Source organism: Drosophila ficusphila, unplaced genomic scaffold, assembly GCF_018152265.1.
Source record: "Drosophila ficusphila isolate 14025-0441.05 unplaced genomic scaffold, ASM1815226v1 contig_791, whole genome shotgun sequence".
NCBI classification, from domain to species: domain Eukaryota; kingdom Metazoa; phylum Arthropoda; class Insecta; order Diptera; family Drosophilidae; genus Drosophila; species Drosophila ficusphila.
The window spans coordinates 13,000,330-13,021,437 of record NW_025064737.1 but is presented as its reverse complement, the minus strand read 5'-3'; the positions used below and the strand labels follow the sequence as shown (position 1 = coordinate 13,021,437).

Genomic DNA, 21,108 nt, shown 5'->3' with positions numbered 1-21,108 from the left:
GAAGCAGAAAAATCAAAAGTAAAATGCAATCAAGTAGAAAACAAAAGTTGTATAATGGAAAATGAAATAAAAGCGAATGAAAATCGAGGAAAACACATGCATACAAAAATGGACGAAATTCACGATGAAAAGTGTGTGAAGAAAAGACATCAAAATTGAAGTTTCTCTTGTGCGATTTTCAAATGAAACATCTCTGTATTTGCCTCATTTTTGAGCAAAGTCAGATGCAATGACCATTATAATCGCTTATAACTAAGCCATAAAGGAAATTGGATTTCAGTTTTCAGTATTACATTTTGCACTGTCACAAAGCATCTGTATGAACCGACAAACACAAATTTTTTTAACGCTTTTGGCAGCACAAGACAAAGTCCAGACTGCAAAGGCGAGTATGAGTGTAAATAATTTATTTCCTGATTAATTTCTGCTTGGTAATGGCCCGTGAATCGAAAGAGATTACGCACTTCGAACATCTTTTGTTGGAGCTGCTCACTCATCTGGTGGAATCGACGAGGATGGATGCAGTTGGGTGGAGTTGGGTGATCTTGGAGCACGGGTGCATCATCAGCAAGATATAGTATGTATGATATCCGGCTTGGTCGGGTGTGAAAGATATGCAAATGTGGCTGGCTGACTAAGCAGACAGACAACCGGATGACTCGACTTTCGCGGTTCAACGCCGGACAATGGACAATAATTGTGGATGCGATGGAGCCGGAGCCTTGGATCGGAGTCGAAACTATGCCAAGGCATTGATTGCCAGACAATGGCACGCGCTAATTGAATTTAACCACCCATCAGCAGAGCACCGTAAACATATTTCGAAATATTTTGATACGCATTCAGTGATAACATCTCAAATAGCATTTAAATAGATAATCAAAAAACTGAAGGCCTAGTATCAGATTCCGACTTGATTTCGTTATTCTTTGTCTGGTTTTGGAAGTAATAATGTAAGTTTTCTTATTCAATGTATAAAGTGAATGCTTTCAGCAAATATTTCATACACTTTTGTATCTCTGTAGCTGGAAAATGAAAGCGCATGGCCTGGAATGTCAGAGAGGCCAAGTTCGGATTCGTAGTCGGCGGCAACGCGCAATTAATTTCTTAATTAATAATTCAAAACATTCGTTTTGTTACTTCATGCAAATTAAATTTAAAAGGGGGGAATGAAAGAGAAGTTTACTGGGTGACAAGACGAGGACAGCTTTTATAAGGCAAGTCGCACAGACAGTACACGCAATGCAAATACCTCTTTAATGACTTGGTTATGGTTTCGCAAAAATAAAACGCAAATACTATACCGCGAATAAAACATGTAAAGTTATCTGTAAGCCCCTGAAAATATCTGACAAGAACAGGTTAAAAAATCAAATCTCATGAAAATAAGAAACTTGAAACAGAATTCTTTATAAAATTTATAAAAGCGTTATTTTAATAGGCTTTCATGATACAATCATCCAATAAACATCATATGTAATAGCCTATAAAAATCGCATTTATACTAGGTTCAGAAGTTCCGAGAACACATCCGAATATATTTCCGTATTTGGCAATGGCTTCCCATGTGCCATTAACAAATCATCAACCTTATCACGTAGATCACTCAGAATATCAATTATATTTACCAAATGTGATCGGCATTGGGTATGAGTCTTAAAGTGACTAACGATGTCATGACTGTCGATTTCCCCGTCAAATCGATCTGATCAGAACACCCACTTAACTCCCCCTAGAAGTATAGTAACTTTTCAATTTGATTTGCATGCACTTGACATCTTTGCACGGCATGTTCGCATTGTTTGTTAAAAATAAGTTGACATTTTATTGTTGTTCTCGTCTTGGGTGTATTTTTAAATGTTTATAAGAAATCGAGGGGCGCGTTTCGCTTGTTCTTAATGCCTTTACATTATTCGACTTGTGCTTTTGCCAGAGTTTATTTGGCTTTATTGCATTTGATATTTGTTTTCGTCTGGGCAATGTCATTGACTGTTTGAGATTTGAAAGCAAACAAAGCTTCGATTTAAGGTTTAGAGCTATGAGTTTTACTTTTTGCCAGTTCACAATTTTGGCAATACCTTTTGGACCATTATTTTCTTTGGTTTATTATTGTCATGGTTTTTTTTTTTCCTTAACCTTTTTTGTGCTGTGCTCATGAATGACACACGTCGAATGCTGCCGGAAAGCATTTTCTTATTTTGTTGCTTTTATTCGCGGCTTTATCTCGCTGAGTGCCTCACCGTTCCCTCATTCCCCGATTGTCCAATCTTTTCTTTCCAGTTCATCGTACCCAAGTCGCGAACAATGTTTTCTTTGTTGTGAAGGAGCTTTGATAAATGACCAATTGAGGTAGCGGACAACGGACAACGGACGCTGGACATGCATATGAATTATGGCCTGGGGGATTGATTGGCCGATCCAAGGGATAAAGCTAATCTTCTAAAGAGCCACAGACCAGAGTCTGTCTGTCAGAGTACACAAAAACCAGCTCAATAAGTTGACTTAATTGGAAATCAGACCAATTACCCGGTTAAGTACTCGACAACCGGGTTCGGTATTAATTACTTAATCAACAACTATGGTTATAAATAGTACGCGATAGCGAGCTTGTACTTGATAAGCTTTAACACCCCCTGCACCCACATTTATGGCACAAATAAAAAAGCAGCAAAAAAAAAAATGAAAATTGAAACTGATTAGTGCGAAAGAAAATAGATGGAAATGAAAAGGCAAAATGAGCGAAATGAAAATGCTGCACAAAAACAAATTGAGTCGGCAAATCGCCTCAATCAAAGTGAAGAGTGCAAGCAAGACGGCAATAGACAGCAGACAGAGACGGAAAGTGTGTCACTGGCTCAAGATTCCAGATGAAGAATGAGTGGCTCCCCAATCCCGCCGATCTCCCCCCTTCCTGCCTTAGCCTCAATAAAGGCTAAATATTTTGCTTGACATATTCGAGTGCGGAGGCAGAAATTTGAATTTATGTTGCTGAATGACAACTTATTGTCTCAGTATGTTTAACAAAATAAAGCAAAAGAAAAATATAATCACCAATTGTACATTTTAAACCACAAATTTTTTATGATCTGCGACAATGTCGGGAGAAAAGTAATAACTTGTTGAGTAACTAGTGAAATAATTACTTGAATTATTAAACTGCAAATGCTACAGAACACTATGTGGTCATCGGGTGTTACATTTGTGTGAATGAGTCTACATCGCGACAATTCCCTGCGATATGATCAACGAGTGGCACCTTTGACATCAATTCCGGCAATAAAACGACACTGGGCGCAAAAACGTTGCCCCAGGTTGCGTGATCGCGTTCATCACCCTCGCCCACCATCCTACGTTTTGTTCAGTGAGCTGTTTCCATATTCCATTTGCTTTCTCGTTGATTAGCTGGCTGTAAGTTGCGAGTTGCCGTGGGGCGGCTGTTAACACCCCAGACAAACGGAGAGTTAGTGGGTCCGACAGACAGACAGACATACAGAAAGACCAACAATAACTGGCTATTTTGTTAACATGTTAATTTGCAGTTTTGTTTCCGCCGCTAAGTAATCCGTGGTTTCGCGTGTAACAGTTTGCCGTCCGCTTGAATGGGCTCCGGATGATGTGTGCTATGATTCACAATTCACAATGATGATAGTCACTCGACGGGGGCGACTCGTGGATTGTTTAACTGTCGCCCGTAAGCCGTATGCAAATTGCACTTTGCATTTCCTGCAGCGCCGACAAGTGTCTGTCTTTCGTAGACAACAAAGAACTGGACACATTCCGGATCGGTCCGATGTCAAAGAGAGAAACCTGACTGGATAGTCCGTCGCCCAAGGACGGCAATCCCCTTCAATCGCCTTCCCGGTCAAGATGTCAAGCTGCGAAAGAGCTCGACAAATCAGCAAATTGCTGCCGTAGTATTAAAACCACAAGTGGGAGAACCTGTATGGGGCCACGGGTCGAATGAGTTATACCTATGAGTGATACACGGCGTATGCGTGATGCAAGTTCAACAGAACGGAAATGGAACCATATACAAACGAAATGATATTATCAGGGACAAGCAATTTCGTCACACTTTCTGAAGAAAAGATAACGTACAAAGAAGGTTAGAAAAGATTATTCAAAAACATTCATAAGAAAAGCACAACAATACAAACATCGAAACCAAATATAATATATTGTGTCTACAATAATTAATGTGGCAAAAAGCAAATCCTCATTAATTAGTTAAGCCCTACATCCGAGTCAATATCTGATGTTGTTAGATACCAACAAGGGGTTCTTGGAAGCCTTTCAGGGGTTTCCTAGAAAAACACTCCCAAAAATCCCAAAAGTATTGCCAAAAACCCAACCAGACACCCATCAATTGCTGCCAACATCTAAGCTAGTTTATGTCATTTTGTCGCGACTTATGGCCAACTTTTACGGTTTCATTTAAGCGTATTTTATTTGGTGTCCTCTGTGTTATTATTTTTATTTTGTGTTTTTTGTTTTTTTTTTGTGCATTTCCATTTCGCATGGGAGCCATTTGGTTGAGTTTTAGCAAGGATTGTGAGCATGAGTCACGGACGCAGGGTCTGGTTTTGTGCCACTGGTTAAATGAATTTAAGGCACGATACTGGCAGCAAACCGGTTTCAACCGACGTGTGGGTGTTAACGGCAAAGAGAGTGCTGGCCGAAAGTGGGCGCGAAGTGCGAGGGGGGCGGGGCACTGACTCCTTGGGGGCGTTTAATTAGGGGGCTCCGAAAGTTTCCAGCCTAGGCATTACTTGGCGCCCGTCTGTCGTTCGCTTGGGTCATTGCATTATTGATCAACTGCATGCGGAATGCGTTGCTATCCGAAGTTTTTTCCTCGGGAGCGAGGAGCTTTGCTTATGCATGCCAACTACTTGCACCACGGACGCCCGGGGAACCAGAGGCAGCAGATCGGGGTGCTTAGTTAATTTATGCGAGAATTACGCAGGCCCTGACTGACTGACAAAATGACAGAAAGATAGAACGACAAACGGACGGACAGGCGAACGGACAGACAAACGAACGGACGGACAGATAGACAAACGGACGGACAAGACAATGCCCGGAAACGGACGGAGACCAAACAATGGCAACTACCGAAGGCGAGCTGCAATTGAATTCGGAATGTTAAATGAGAATGTTTTTCGGTGACAGACCCAGACAAACAGCTACAGAAATTGCCCATTCAAATTCTAATAACCGAGTGTGTGGAATTCGAGCGTTCCGAATGCCAAGCATACAAACAATACCCTGCATACCATATAAAATTACCTATTTTACATCTTAACTGGGTAACAACTTATAAGAACCTTGAATAATTATTTTTCTATAAAGAAATAATTTTTATGCGAAACTAAATAGTTCATAATATGCAAATAGACATTCCAAACAGGGCTGATGGCTTTTTAACTAGCTGATCAAGTAGTCATACTCATTAAAAATGCAATAAAGCTTTACACAATTTAAAATAAATATTTGTTAGATTAACCGATTGAGTTCACTAAGAGAATAAATATTTGGTTTTAATAAACGAATACGAAACCACCTTTGGAAAATCAGGAATTGGATTGTAACTAACCTAAGGAACTGTAATTTTATCCATTAAAATATATGATTGCAAAACTCGGCAGATATGAGAGTTCAGTAACCCTTTCGCAGTTTAGCGACCCAAGTGAGGGTATGAAAATCGATGTAACTACCGTTGATAATTTGCCACAATTATCAACTAAATGGCACTTTACGTTAGCGTTCTCTTGAAAGAAACAACAACAAAGGCGACGTCATACGGCTAAAGTGGGTGTGGCACCACCCCCAAAACCTTAACCCATGTGTGCAACCGGAAAGGTTACTCCGGTTCATTCACTCCACAGAACCGTGTTCAATATGAAACGGAACTTATGGTCCATCAATTATTAAGGGGTTTCCATAAAAAATAGACAAACAGAAATAGTTTAAGTGGCCGGAGCCACATTCTTTCTTGTTTTTTTCGTTTTTATTATAAATATTGTAAACATCGATTGCGTTCCAGAGACGAGGAATGCAGTCGATGTGTCTGAGAGCGGTTCGTAATTATTTTCACACCTTTTTCGTTTTTCCACTTAAAGCACCTGAATCATTCATTAGTTTCACCTCAGGGGGGTCGGCAATGGGGTTTGGTTAACACTTGGCCGGGCGCTCTTAGCGGTTGGAAAATAGCGGAAAATTGCCAGCACAACGCGATTTTAAGTGACCTAGGACATGTCAGCTCTATTTGAGTGATTTGCAGTACAAGTGCGCAAATAAATCATCGCCAATTAAAAGCTAATGTTGATTCTGTTGTAAAGGAAACCGGTTCAATCCATTTAAAACTCCGTGAGATATTTTCCAGACAGCGATGGAGTTTAAAAGATGTTAGAATAATAAACAGGTTAGCGAAGTTTAATAGTATTATAATAAAAAACGATTTTTATTCACACCCAATTAAAGTAACAATGCATTAAACATTTACATCATTTAATAAGAGCTTATAAATTCCCCTAGCATAATAAAAATGTATTCGTTTTGCTTGAGATACTTTCAATTCCCAGCCTCTTTCCCGCATTTAATTGAAAAAAAAAACAATTTGTGTAAATAAACAATTTTCAGCCCGACTAACTTCGCTGCTTCGGTTGCATTTTTGCTTTAAGTACAGATATAAGGAAGTTCATAATAAACTTTAGGTTTCCTGCAGTTTTTCCCAGCTTTATGGCCGCATAATAATGCTCATAATATAATTTGCTCAACTTGGCGATTTCACAAATCCCGTATATCTTTTTTTTTTTTGGGTGTTTGCACTTGAGGCTTAATTGGTGAGGTTATGACGTGGCCTTTATGAGGTAATTAGCTGACATATAACACCATCCATATAAGCTTATATGCTTTTGTGTGTGGGTTGATGAGCTCCCACTTCGCCACATGTATGACTACCGATCGCAAGATGACTCAGTAGTTCGTTGTTCGTTTAAAATTTGTTTCTTTTATTTATTTTAGATTTTTTGCCTAATATTTCTGCGCGTTGCCGTTCCAATTGAGCGAACATCGCCCTCAAAACTTAAATTTAACGAGCAATCGTGTGTCATATACCTATTACTATTTATTGTTTTTATTATTTGAACATATTCCATGTCGTCGCACAATTCGTTAATGACCCATATATCATATGACCCGCTCAGTCTCCGCCACAACTCGATTTTTTCTCAATTTTCCCTTTTTATTTCCCCTCCGCCATTGAGCATTGCTGCGGCTTCGGATTGGCTTCGACTTCATGGTTAGAAAAGCAATTTGCCAATGCCATTCGATTGATTGCATAAGGTATTGATGCCATAAGCCGATCGAATCCATCAAAAGCACTCGTCCCTCATTTCAAGCAGACGGGTGTCTGAATCCTTAAGAAGTTTTAATAATACACAAGAAACAAAAATAACCGATAAATGTTTCCTCTATTATTAAATCATTCATCAAAAGAAGCTTTTATCACATTAATTAGACATTTCCACATCTTAACTGACAAACATTGTCAAAAAACATCTTTAAAGTTCATAAATATTTAAGGCTAATTTTATGATAAACTCAAATGTGTAATAAATAAAACTACATCAGACTGACGCAAATTGTTTTATTTTTAAAAACGCCCATCTTATGTGTTATAAATAAATTTAAAATATTCCCCGACACCCACGCCCACTAAAAATCAAACCAAACCCAAGGCAAATGACATTAATCCATAAGAAAATTTACAAGGTGGAAGGTAAACACAAGAGCGAAGGGCCAAATGCGATTTAAACGACATTTTCCAAGAGTCAACAAAAAGTGAACGACACCACGTTGAGTTAATGGCCTGCCGCACCCAGAATCAAGAATCTTAAAGTGTTCGCTGCTGGAGAGTGTAAGGCAATCCAATAAAATTAACCAGCGACTGACTGACTATCTAAAGAAAAACCCTCTGACAGGAACACTCCTCTCTGCCCCCCAATAAATCCAAATTGGACGCTGCGTGTGGTCCGAAATCCCAGCAGGATGTGGAAGCCAACACAACCAACACCTCCCAACTTGTTTGGCCGCCCATTTCTCATTTTAATTGCATTTCCCTGGCCAATTTTTTTTTTAGTTTACAGTACTTTCTGCAAGTTTAACAACGCCAAAAAAATCACCTTTGGAAAATTGGGTAATCAAACAGCCATTATTTGTAAATTTATGTTTTTTTTTTTTTTAATTTAAGAACACGCATAAATGTAAACGTTTTGAATGGTTAAAAATTTTAAGGGATTTTTACAATTGTTATAGTTGCAAACATTTTAAGTTGGCCATTAAATAATTTATAGTTATTTTCAAAAATGTACGTATCTAAAAACTATATATTGAAGAGAGTTGACAAGTATCCCTTTTATGTTATTAAGCTATAAGTCATAATATGATTATATATTTAAAGAAAATGCCATGAAACTCAATTCACGATAAAAAATATCTATTGATCTCTAAAACTTGTTCGTTTCCTGGGAAAACCACTGTATAACCATAAAACAAAAATTATGATCTGTTAGAACGTGCTCGGACTTATGAATACTTTGCATTTGTTTACAGTCTGGTATAAATGCAAAATAGATACACAGACACCGATCTATATGTAGGCTTAATGCCACAAGATATAAACAATGAGTGCCTTTTGTTTATTTTACGCAGCCGCAAAATGAAGAATTCCTAAGATATATTCCATTTTTTAATTGCCAAAGGCCGATATAAGTACAAGTAGGATGGAATTCTCGGCGGATTCATCCGACATTCTTTTGAGGCCAAATGGAAGAAATTTTTAGAGGCAGAACGATGGGAATTACCCAATTGATGAGTCAGTATGAATGAATTAGTAGAATATTCTTATCATGATTGCGAGCAAAAGAAATTTTAAATAGCAATTTAAAGCAGATAAACAAGGTTAAAAACACTCACATGACAAACTTCTCACTCAAATGTGATTAAAAATTCGCTACAACAAAGAGACCTCAATGCATTTCGACTTTTAATTATATTTACTCGTTAACGGGAAAGGATTACACAAATCGGTTTAAATACTTTGTTGCTAAGTAAGAGCCAAGTCAAAAGCCAAAGTTCTTCAGCTCGCATGTTAAAATAAAGCTCGAGCAGAAGTCAAAGCCGCAACCACCAGCCCCCGGACTGCCTGTCCCCTTTGGTGAACCCACCCACAAAGCTGCGGCTCAACCACGAACTGTGTCAAGTGACTCGCCGAGAAGCTGGCACTCGGCTACTTGCTACTCTTAAACCGCTACCCCGAGTTCTTTTTAGCCAAAGTTCAACATTGGCAAAGTTTTTATGTTAATACGCAAACTATAAACTACTTTGCTCGTATTTATTAATGAGAATCATCTGCCGGAATTCGTGTCAAGCGGGCTCTTTTCACCGAGAGTTGACTGAAACAGTCGGCCACTTAAATACCCAACCACTCGGCCGCTCCAATTTCATAATTGTCGCAAAAGTGGCAGCAAATCGTTGAAAACTTTTCGTTCAACTCACTACTTTTTGGCAACGATTTTGGTCAAAGCAAACACCGAAAATAGATATAATGAAACCTTTCACTTTCAAATCGTGGCTTTCTTCCAATGAGTCACTACGAAAACCACTTTTGCCGTTTGCCGGCACGAGACCAACAAAAAAAAAACTAGTTAAATCCAATTTGATTGCGCGGAGATTGGCCAGCGATATTGGAATGACCGACCCTCACCGCGATCGATTCACACATTCGGCTTAATCAATGTGTTTTGTATTTGCATTTTTTCCTTATTTTACCTTTGGGTTAACAACTTCGGACAACATCCGATCGATCAGATGCATACGTAATAAAAATATGGCTGTGAATGGGATTACCTCACAGATAGGGATTGTTAATGGATTAATTGAAGATCGATTTGTAGCCGGCGTCCGATAAGCCCTCTCATAAATTATTACATAGAGGCTAAAGTGATGGCTTTATCAGCCATTTGATTCAGTTATTGGATAGTAACTCCATGGGTGTGTTATAACACACTCCATTGTTGACTCGACTCTTTTTTATAAAAGCCTAGAAATTAGCAAAACCCTATTATGAATTTCAAATATTATTTATTTTTAATTAGAACAATCTTGTAGATTGTATTTATATCTACAAGTGAGCGGTGGCAGTCATATATGAAAACTAATGGCACAAGGGTGCATTATATTCAATCGATTTTTTCACTTCTCCTGGATCTATTCGTTTAGGGCTTCTGATTAATAATTAAATAACCCGGACTTTATCTAATCGATTGCACTATCGAAGCCCATCAATTGTCTTACATATGGGATATAGTAATTGTGCGATTAGATTAGTTACTGTTGCCGTATTGGCTCCATTGTATTCGGCTTCTGAGTATCCCTTAAATCTCTCCTTCAGTGACTCTATGTATGTATCTGTTGGCTTGCTTTGTGCCAAAATGAAATGCTGGGTCAACAGCTTATAATGCATGAGAACAACGGCTGGGAAGTGCACACAAATCTCCCTAACCATTTGACCACTTCATGGCCAGCAGGGGAAACCACTCCAGGTTGAACAACTTTCAGCGCGTCACTCTCTCAGTGGCCAAAACCTGCCCCGCCAACGCCTTGTTCTGGCTTATTTTCCTTTCTGCTTTTCTAGACGACGTACTTTGTATGCTAATAAATTGCACTTTTATGAACAGCTTTCGATGGGAGGCACTAATATCTACAGCTGGGCAATGGTGTATACAGTAGAACTTCACTGATTCCAACCTTCCATTCGTACAGAAGAAAACTATTTACAATACCTTTTACAAACTGAAACCAGAATAAAGAATGCAAGTGCGGAAAAATTTCTTAGGATCGGAAATCTAATATACCAACCCTTATTGAATTTTTTTTTTGATTCGAGCTTAGGAAACATTTTAACAAATATTTCTTATTTAGTTGAATTACTTAGAAAATGAATAGAATAAAACTATGCTTGGTGTATTCCCAATAAGGAACTTTCTTCAAGAATTTCTTCTGTACCATTTTCAAAGGCAGATCGAAGCCTCGAAAACGGGGAGCAGGTGCCGGGGGGCTTAAGGCGAACGATTTATGCAGCTGACATCCGTAGCTCGTTTGGCCTGTCTGCTTTTGGCCAACACATGGAACTTGGAACTTGGGGGAGCGGAAGTTTTCGCCAACTTGGTCGTTGTTTGCGTCTGTTATTGCAGTTGCTGCCGTTGTTGTTGTTGTTGTTGTTGTTGTTGTTGTTGCTCCCGTTCGTGTTGCCGCTGTTTGCAATGTTGCTCTTGTAGTTTTTGTAGTTGTTGCAACTCCACTTGGGTTGCAGGTTGCCCGGCGAGTCAACAAACTTGACGTTGACATGCCTGGACAATGTCGTGGTACTCCACGTTTTCACATTTCCACGCCGGCACCATCGCCTTCGCCTTCGCCTTGGAGAAGCGAGTGCAAACAAAACGAAGGGGGGCGAGGAAAATGTGGGGGAAAATCCAGTGCAGGCAGAAGCAGTTCGCCCAACACTAGATGAGTCAACGTTCGGAAAAAGCTGGACGGGACAGGAGCCACAACAGCAAAAACAACCGACAGTCTCATTGTTGTCGCGGAAATGAATTTTGCTTTGTTTGGGTTCGGGCTTCCTACTGATTAAGGTTGGATATAAAATACATTGATTGATGACTCCTGGGTTCTAGTTCTTTAAATGCAATATAGTGCAGATTAATATATATATATATATTTACATATGTATGGTGGCAGAAGAATAATATAATATTTGCTACGGTCTAGTTAAAGTTCTTTACTAGGGGTTTGCTTTTAGAGACACTTTTAGTCCATTCGAATTTAGTTAAATTTGCATATAAATTGAATTTCAATGGGCTCATAGATCCTGTTAAGAGAAACTAACCACAATGATTGGATGCGAGGTGCTTAATCCCCGCCGGACATTCTCATAGCTTGGCTACCGATGCTGCCACACATTGAATTTAATTGACTTTCTACTGCACTTTTCCATTGACCCTCCCACCTCCCCTCCCTTCTGCCCCCGAAAGACCCTAATGACCAGGAGATTTACCAGCTGTGGGCATTAACACGCCACCAGCTCAACTCGAATCAACTCAAGTCGACTTGGCTCGATGGGATCGCGGCTAATGCGCTTAGAGGCGATGCCACCAAATGCAGGGGAGGGCATCTCGCAGCTCCCCCCATTCCAGTTGCACTAGAGAATTTAGGTCGAGGCTCGGCTTCTGGTCTCTGAAGGGGGCTCTCCATCACCCGAGCGGGAAATTCGTTAGCAGGAATTTGGGTCAGAGCGCGGCAAACGCAACAGGAAATCGATTGGTTTGGGTTTCGGTTTAGGTTTTCGTTTCAATTTCGGTCTGGCCGCAGCCAAACAGTTAAAAAGCTCGAGTGCCTGACCACTTTCCTTCCCCAATCTTTCTCTATTTTTCTCTTGTATACCGTTTTTTTTTATTATTATAGAGGCGAACTGATTGCTTAGGTTTTTCCCCCGCCTACAAGGCAATAAACTCCCACAATGACACACCTACACCTCCCGCGTGCCCCACACCTGAATGTCTGAATACCTGAATCATCGGTCATGGCCAAAAGCACAGCTGCTGACTCGTCGCCGGTAATCTCGATGATGCACAGATGGCTTTGGAAGAGCGGAAAATAGCAGCAACAGCAGCAGCGGCACAAGCAGCAGAATAAAGTAAATCCCATTAAAAGTGCACCCAGAATCGATTTGAAAAGCTATCAACATAAATTGGTATACCCTTTAAAAAAAGGTGGGTATATACGACAAAGGTCAACACTAACATCTTCAAGTTGCTAGAATGATATGAAAGAAATATAAAAAATACATATATAACCAGTTTATGAAGGAAACATAAATCGTAGCTAAAGGAAATTATAAACAATTTTCCGTTCGAATCAATAAAAACCGATTTATTTGTGAGCATTTCATTTATTTTTTGCCAAATTCCAAATCTTTATCTATAGGATATCCACTAGCTGAATATTTAAATCCCCTTCAAGCAAAGAACGGAAAATTCACTTGACATAACATTTCGGCAGAAACAATAAAGATAAAAAATATTGCCACTGAATGCAGTAGAATAGCCAACGGAAAGGAATTCAATTTGTCAAGACACAGACACTAATGTAGATGCAGATGCAGGTACATCATGAGATACAAATGTATGCGGAGAGATACATGTGATGCCGTGATGATGCTCTAGATATTGTTTGGGTACGTGCAAAAATAAAAGAACGCCAGAGCAGATGAAAAAAAAAGTTCAAGGCTAACTTTTCGTGGGCAACACGCGCTACGGTGAAAAAAACAAAAACTCAGCCAACTGCTGTCGCTTGTCGCGCTATAAATTCTACTTATAGATACAGATACAGATACAAGGCACCCGCATCCCCCTCATCTTTAGCAGCTGGCACGATCGGCAGGCACAGATACAAATTGGATCTGGGAAATATGTCACAGACAATTTTTGCCGCATCTCTTTGGCTATTTTGGTTGGCTTCAAATTAAATTCTAGTAAAAACATTGGCGCAGTTTATAAATTACACAAAAGCGATGAGGAAAAGCATTGCAGAATGTTTATCAAAAATCGAAATACCACAAGGCATTTCACGTTTATTTATAAATAAAGAGCTCGACACTTAAAATACCATCAGACCTAAGCAAAAAAAAAAAAAAAAAAAAACTAGGAAAAGAAAGAGAGTCGCATAATGGAAACGTATCATCGATCAATCCATCGGTGGACGTGTTCCACTTCCTTGGGAACATGAAAAAAACATGAAATTTCCTGCTGTAAAAATAAAACGAAGTGAACCGCAAACAACAACCAACACGAGCAACACAAACAACAATTTCAAACCGAACCTATCCCAAGTGCACTTTTATTGCGTACGCTGACCGCAGCCAAATAAATTATTTGTAAATGTCTGAAAATGCAATTCAATTTTTAGGTAAGCAATAAAAATTAACAACTGCGCAAGCGAAATAAAATCGTAGATAAGCTAGTTGGCAGGTGAAAGGAGGAGGATTAGTGTCACTCAACTTTATGATTTGTTTTCTCTTGCGATAAGCCAACCAAGAGTTCAAAAAATGTTTTAAAAAAAAAAAAACGATGGATATTCGAGAAAGTGTCCTTCTGCTGATAAAGGCACCCCAAATATTGAAGGGTGTCGACAAAGTAACTCAAACAACGATATGGAAAATTATAATATGGAAAGAGATCTCTGATAATTTTTTTATGGGTTGTAAATTGTTATCTTTAACTCACATGTGAAAGAAATCCTTACTTAAAGCTGAAGCAGAAACCTCTTGAAAGAATACATTAAATTAATTGCTTGGTAAAGCAGAAGATAGGAATAATGGTGTTCACCTCCCACTCCCGTATTGTTAATCAGAATGGAAAAAGTTTCATTTACTCGTATCTTCCATAAGAATAAATGAGCAGCGAAGCAGTTTTGTGATGACAGCCAACTTTCCGCAACCCTCAGACAAATCAGGCAAATTAAAACGAGATACACGGCCAACTTTGCCAAGGATAATTTGCTACGCCTCGAACTTGAATGCATTTCAGACCCTGACTTTGTCTGAGTATTACCCTCTTTTTTTTCTTCTGATTTGATTTGAATTTGATTGCTCTGATGGGTCAAGTAGAGTCGGATGAATCAGCGCCGGGTCAGGCAAAATGCGCCAGATCAGACGGGTCACGTACGACTGGCGACCGCAAGGAAAACTTGCGCTAATGCCGCGTGTGAGCCCTAATCAAAGTCTGGGATATGCTCTACGTGCCGCATTCAGCCGTAGATAAAATCAACATAGAGATACTATTTGCCCAGCGAGAGGGAAACAAGGAAATAGGAAATGTGACGACACATGGTGCTGGCATAACTATAAATTATATTTACTTTTAGCTGCAATTAACCAAAATGACATTTTTAATTAGCCGAGGGGAAAATTCACTCTTTACTGGTTTTTAGGCCGTGGTGAAAGTTTCGCCTCCTTCTTTTCGGTCGAGGAGTTCAAAAGTTGGTGACTGAAAAATTCCCAATTTGCTTGCTTAGCTTCAGTTTCTAATTATAAGCCAGCCAAGCGGGCGCATAATTATAAACAAACAAAGCAAAACAAAGACGAAAGACGAAAAACTCGAACCCAAACTCAAAATGTATCCCAAAGATAAAACACAGGCGGCAGCAGCGGTTTATGACCTTTCAGCAAACAAAAATGAGCCGCCAAAATAAGTGTGAGGAGCTAAAAGAAGGCGAGAGGAGACCATTTGGCCTTGGCCATCAAATATTTAGTAAATACTTTTCAAGCGCTGCTGGTCCTTTTACACAGCAAAAAACAAGACCAATCTTTATAAATACATATATGTAAATAGTATTTTCGTTCAAAATGTATTTTCAGATCTTTTCCCTTTAATAATTTGTATGTCTTTACTTTTATATTAAACGAATTACGCACTATGGTTTCGATAATTAAAATAGTTATTATTAGTTAAATATAGGTAATGTTCTCACAATATTTTTCACTGTTTATTTGCTTAAACTTTCTTCGGAAGTGGGCGTTACCAAGGCTTTTGACTATTTAGATTTTAATGCCTTTTTGCCCTTCTACTTGGCCAGCTTATCGCCTTGAGAGCTCTTAAAATACACAAAAGCGATTAAAAACGGCCAAAAAGTGCGCCTTGCCATGCCTAATTTCTAATTTCTGCGACGCAGTGGGGTGTCTGTCCCAATTATAGATTAATCTTTGTCCAGAGTCAACATCTCAGCCAAATTGGACAGAGCCTGAATCATCCGCATGCAAATAAGCCGCTAATTCTTATCAGCCAGGCCAGAAGAACGTCAAAGAATAGCAACCAAAGATGAGGCATTACTCATTTCGGGGTCACTGGAACAAAAGCATGGCACAAGACGTGTGGAATGAAATAAAGCAAGCAAAAACAAACCCACAAAACAAACCGGTTTTATTTGCAGATCGCCATCCAAAGATAAAAGCTAATATACACAAATTTCTATAATATATGATTTAGTATTGGTGAGGTTTATCATATTTCTACCTGAATTCAGCCAGAGTTGATAAATATTTGAAGTAATAGTAGATTTTTATCGCAATGTAAAAAATTAAAAAAATAAATAGAACAACTGACAAGTGTTGTTTTAACATTTAACGCGTTTGTTTAGATGAACGTTCTTAATCTTAAGTTTTATTCTGAAATAAAAAGTTTCAAATGAAATACTCTGTTCTATGTATAACCCTTGTTGTAGTTTAAAAATTTTCTTATCTCTAATATAATGTTGGGTTAGGTTGTGATTTGGTTGCGGTCAGAGTTATTATGGCTTAATTTTTGAGTTTGTTTGTGTCCCTCTTTGCAATCTATTTGCTCTAGGAATTTCAGATTATAAATTTTATATGGTTCATGCTGAGCTTTCAAATATTTCGCAATCAAAAGCTGATTTGGACATTTAAAAAGGTCAAGTTCGTAAAACCATAAAATCGATGAATTCTTGAGCGCCGAAGTCAACATTTTCCATACTGCACTTTAAACTTTTTCGATTTCTTGGGCAGAGGCAAACAAATAAAAGTCAGCTTTGCCAGCGGCAACAACAAAAGCCTTTTAAATAACAGTTAGCGCGCTTGCTTTGCGTTGTTGCTTTTGTTAACTAAAAATAGGAACAAAACAAAAACCAATCGAACGGAAACCCAGCACGAAAACAAATTGGCAAAAAATCAACAATAAAGCTGTAAACAATCTGCTGATTTGTATTATCTATTAAAAGGTTAAGAAGTACATTCAGCCAATAACTGTATCCCCTATGATTTTATTTAATATTCCATTGACATTTTACAATATATATTTAAAATAACAATGTTTATATTTTCTTATTATGTTCTAGGTGTTATAAAACCAAAACCTATTTATCTATCTACTTAGGACCACGGTCACAATTTTCATTTGAACTTAGCAGCTGGTTTTCAGTTTGAAGGCTTTTAAGTAAAAGTTTGTTATTCCGTCGACTAGTTAAATAACAGTTACCAGTCTTGTATGAGTATTGCCGCAATTGGCGTTTTTGTGTTTGTTTTTTTGTTTAACACTATAAATAGCAAACAAAACGAAGCAGATTGGCAAGGGGCTGCTTTGTTTTTACTGTCTCTTCGTCGCAATATGTGAACATTGTATATCACTCACCTTGGGATGCAATTGGGAGGCGTTCGGTCCACTTCCCAGGCGGCAAAGAGCTTCATGGGCACGGGTTTCTGGCCATTGGCTCCTCCGCCGGTCATTCCACCTCCGCCAGACAATCCCGCCGTGGTCGACATTCCGCCGGATCCGGAGATTCCTCCTCCACCGGAGCTACCGCCTCCAATGCCACTTTGCATGTTAAGCGGTCCTCCTCCACCGGTTCCGCCGGTGCCGCTGATAACGGCAAATTTATCCACCAACTTGGATGACTTATCGACCATCTTCATGTTGTTTTCTGTGCTGGTTTCCGAATTTATATTCGTGTTCGCGAGGTGTTTTTATGGACTGCTGTTTATGTGCTATTGTTGCACATTATTTCTATGTCCACTGGGGAATATTTCTCGGGCAGGCACATAATTTTCTGATAGTTTTCACAATTCAATATTTTCAAAGTTTTCAGATTTCTACGATTCTTTATTTTATTTTCTTTATATGGGTTAGCGCGCCAATACATATACACATACACGAACACGTACGCACGTTGGGAAAGGGCGTGCCGCCGCCTTAAAAAAGAAGCGAAAAGCTGTAGTATACACAGTGAAAAACGAGGGGGGCGGTTGCTGCCGTTCGGTTCAGGGAGTTTTCTAACGAAGGGGGCGCGCTGCAACTGCACTCGCACTGAATCAATATGTACGTATACACGCTCTGCGAATCTGTTGCGGATTAGACGGCTGCAAGGGATACTGATTCGGATTTAGATTCGGATTTGGGTTCGGAGCGGACTCGGAAGCTGCTGCTGCCTTGGCTGCAGCCTTAAATCGCGTCGAAAGTGCCGCGAAAGAACCGTCATGCTCCAGAGTAAAAGTGCGAATGTCGCTTTATAAATCTGGCCACAGTTCAGCTCTCTTTCTCTCTCTTTTAGTTGCTCCTCTCTCTCTCTGTCTCTAGCCCCAACAATAACAATATGTGCAAATGCTATGCGCACACACACTTGTACTACGATTTTTGCAAATCCCCCTCTCGCGCGAGTATGGGTGTGCGCACTTTATGCTTTGCTCTCTCTTGCGCGCATAAACAAAAAGAAAACGCCACGAATTTCGGGGAGCGCGAGCAAGGCGGCACTCTCTCTTTCTTTGGCACTCGCGCGCGGCTTTTTCTTGATTTATTCACATAAAGATTCGGTTTGATTACTATTTACGTTTTAAGCGGTTTTCATCAATTATTTATGACTTTGGGCACGTTTTGATGGGTAAATTGTTGCGGAGCAGCGACGGCGCAGCTTCCGCTTGGTGCAATGGGGAGCGGAGTAGTGTGGCCGAAGAAAGAGCCCTTAAAAATACCAACTGGACGGATTAGCAAAAACATATACTAATAGGCCAATAACCGGAAAATTTATGGTAATTGCTATTTAATCTTTAAAAATTGGAAACATTTTTTAAAATATTGATAAAAAGAATAATTCCAAAGCCTAAAATATGTCATCTTTATAATTTACAATTTTTATACAACACTGTTATATACAGGCGGTCTAAATGATAGGGATGGGCTCGTGATTGAGAGTTGTTTACAACTTTTGCGCTTGTTTAAACCGATTAAAATAATTCTAATTAATGTTTATCCACCACTTTCTTTTCCTAGAGCTACATTTAATTTTTATTGAAAACAATTTTTTTTATTTAAATACATTGATTTATTTTTTTGGTTAGTATATTTTCCGTTGCCACTAGCACGGTAACACTGCCAGCCATACTTTGAAAAAAATTTACTTTGTTTACTATCCGCTGCCGGCGATTTATAAACAATGGCAGATGCTTGGGATATAAAGTCGCTAAAGACGAAGCGGAATACTCTCCGCGAGAAGCTGGAGAAACGCAAAAAGGAGCGCATTGAGATCCTGTCTGACATCCAGGAGGATCTAACGAATCCCAAAAAGGAGCTCGGTGGGTGCCGGCAATGGCAACAAGTTGGAGCCCTATAAAAACCATTTTTTTTATTTATTTCCAGTTGAGGCTGATCTGGAGGTTCAAAAAGAGGTCCTACTGGTACTCAGTTCCTGCTCTTTGGCCTTGCCTATCGTGTCCACTCAGGTGGTGGAAAAAATTGCTGGCAGCAGCCTCGAAATGGTCAATTTCATACTGGGGAAACTGGCCAACCAGGGTGCCATAGTAATCCGTAACGTAACCATAGGCACAGAGGCTGGTTGCGAAATAATCTCAGTGCAGCCCAAGGAACTGAAAGAGATCCTGGAAGACACCAATGACACTTGTCAACAGAAGGAGGAGGAGGCCAAACGGAAGTGTGAGTACCTCAAAAGCTGTTTTAATAGTAATGTTAGTTAATTTTTTTTCCTATTATGTTATAGTGGAGGTTGATGATGGCGAGCAGCCGCAGGAAAAGAGTCTAAAACTAGACACCAGTGCTGCTCGGAAGGAATCTACCAGCTTGGACGCCCCCGACGACATCATGATGCTGCTATCGATGCCTTCCACACGTGAAAAGCAGAGCAAACAAGTGGGCGAGGAAATCCTAGAACTGCTTACCAAACCAACAGCGAAGGAGCGATCCGTGGCAGAAAAATTCAAATCTCACGGCGGTGCGCAGGTCATGGAGTTCTGCTCCCACGGCACCAAGGTTGAGTGCCTCAAAGCCCAACAAGCCACCGCAGAAATGGCGGCCAAAAAGAAACAAGAGCGTAGAGACGAAAAAGAACTACGACCAGATGTGGAAGCCAGCGAAAGCGGCGGAAAGCTCGCCAAGACAGTTGACTCTGTAGCCGAAGATGGAGAAATCATCGCTGAAGGCCTTAACAACTGCGAAGCCGAGTCCCAAGAGTCCACCGATGGTAGCGACACCTGCGGCAGCGAGACAACAGACAAATGCACCAAGCTACACTTCAAGAAAATCATTCAAGCACACACGGATGAGTCGCTAGGAGATTGCAGCTTCCTAAACACATGCTTCCACATGGCCACCTGCAAATACGTGCATTACGAAGTGGACACACTACCCCACATCAATACCAACAAACCGACGGACGTGAAGACCAAGCTGAGCCTCAAGCGCAGTGTGGACTCCAGTTGCACCCTTTATCCCCCCCAGTGGATTCAATGCGATCTGCGTTTCTTGGATATGACGGTACTGGGAAAATTTGCGGTGGTAATGGCCGATCCTCCCTGGGATATCCACATGGAACTGCCCTACGGCACAATGTCGGACGATGAGATGAGAGCTTTGGGAGTTCCAGCTCTTCAGGACGATGGCCTGATCTTTCTGTGGGTCACAGGTCGAGCCATGGAACTTGGTCGCGATTGCCTCAAGCTATGGGGCTATGAACGCGTGGATGAACTCATCTGGGTGAAGACCAACCAGCTGCAGCGGATAATTCGTACAGGTCGCACCGGTCACTGGCTGAATCACGGCAAGGAGCACTGCCTAGTGGGCATGAAGGGCAATCCCACCAACCTTAACCGCGGTCTCGACTGCGACGTGATTGTGGCAGAGGTGCGGGCCACCTCGCACAAGCCGGATGAGATCTACGGCATCATCGAACGCCTTAGTCCGGGCACACGCAAAATTGAACTCTTCGGACGGCCGCACAATATCCAGCCCAACTGGATAACACTGGGGAACCAGCTGGATGGCATCCGGCTGGTGGATCCAGAGCTCATTACACAGTTCCAGAAACGCTATCCAGATGGCAACTGCATGTCACCAGCTGCTGCGAATGCTGCGTCCATCAACGGAATACAAAAGTAGAAATGAAAAAGTATTTTCTGTGTGAATTGAGGCCTCGACAAGCAAGAGTCCTCTACAGACTCGACTATAAAATAAATTATTATTAAAGCTTTTTACA

At 40.2% G+C, this 21,108-nt stretch overlaps 2 protein-coding genes across 3 annotated transcripts in view; one reads left to right on the top strand and one right to left on the bottom strand.

The window, feature by feature from the left end:
• Positions 1-18,568, bottom strand: part of LOC108087130 (phosphofurin acidic cluster sorting protein 2) — a 36,826-nt gene extending 18,258 nt beyond the window's left edge. The window contains exons 1-2 of one of the 2 annotated variants that reach the window (XM_017184328.2): positions 18,454-18,566; positions 17,262-17,818 (exon numbers count right to left, since the gene is read on the bottom strand). In XM_017184328.2, coding sequence (XP_017039817.1) covers positions 17,262-17,542 — 281 coding nt within the window. In that variant the 5' untranslated portion in view covers positions 17,543-17,818; positions 18,454-18,566. Of the gene's footprint in view, positions 1-17,261 lie in introns of both variants that reach the window. The other variant, XM_017184329.2, reaches the window with a different exon arrangement.
• A 405-nt stretch (positions 18,569-18,973) lies between these two features.
• Positions 18,974-21,107, top strand: LOC108087133 (N6-adenosine-methyltransferase MT-A70-like protein). Its single transcript, XM_017184331.2, has 3 exons — positions 18,974-19,195; positions 19,260-19,553; positions 19,618-21,107. Exons 1-3 carry the CDS (start codon positions 19,057-19,059, stop codon positions 21,009-21,011), a joined length of 1,827 nt encoding a protein of 608 aa, XP_017039820.1. The 5' UTR covers positions 18,974-19,056; the 3' UTR covers positions 21,012-21,107.
• The last annotated feature ends 1 nt before the right edge of the window (position 21,108 follows it).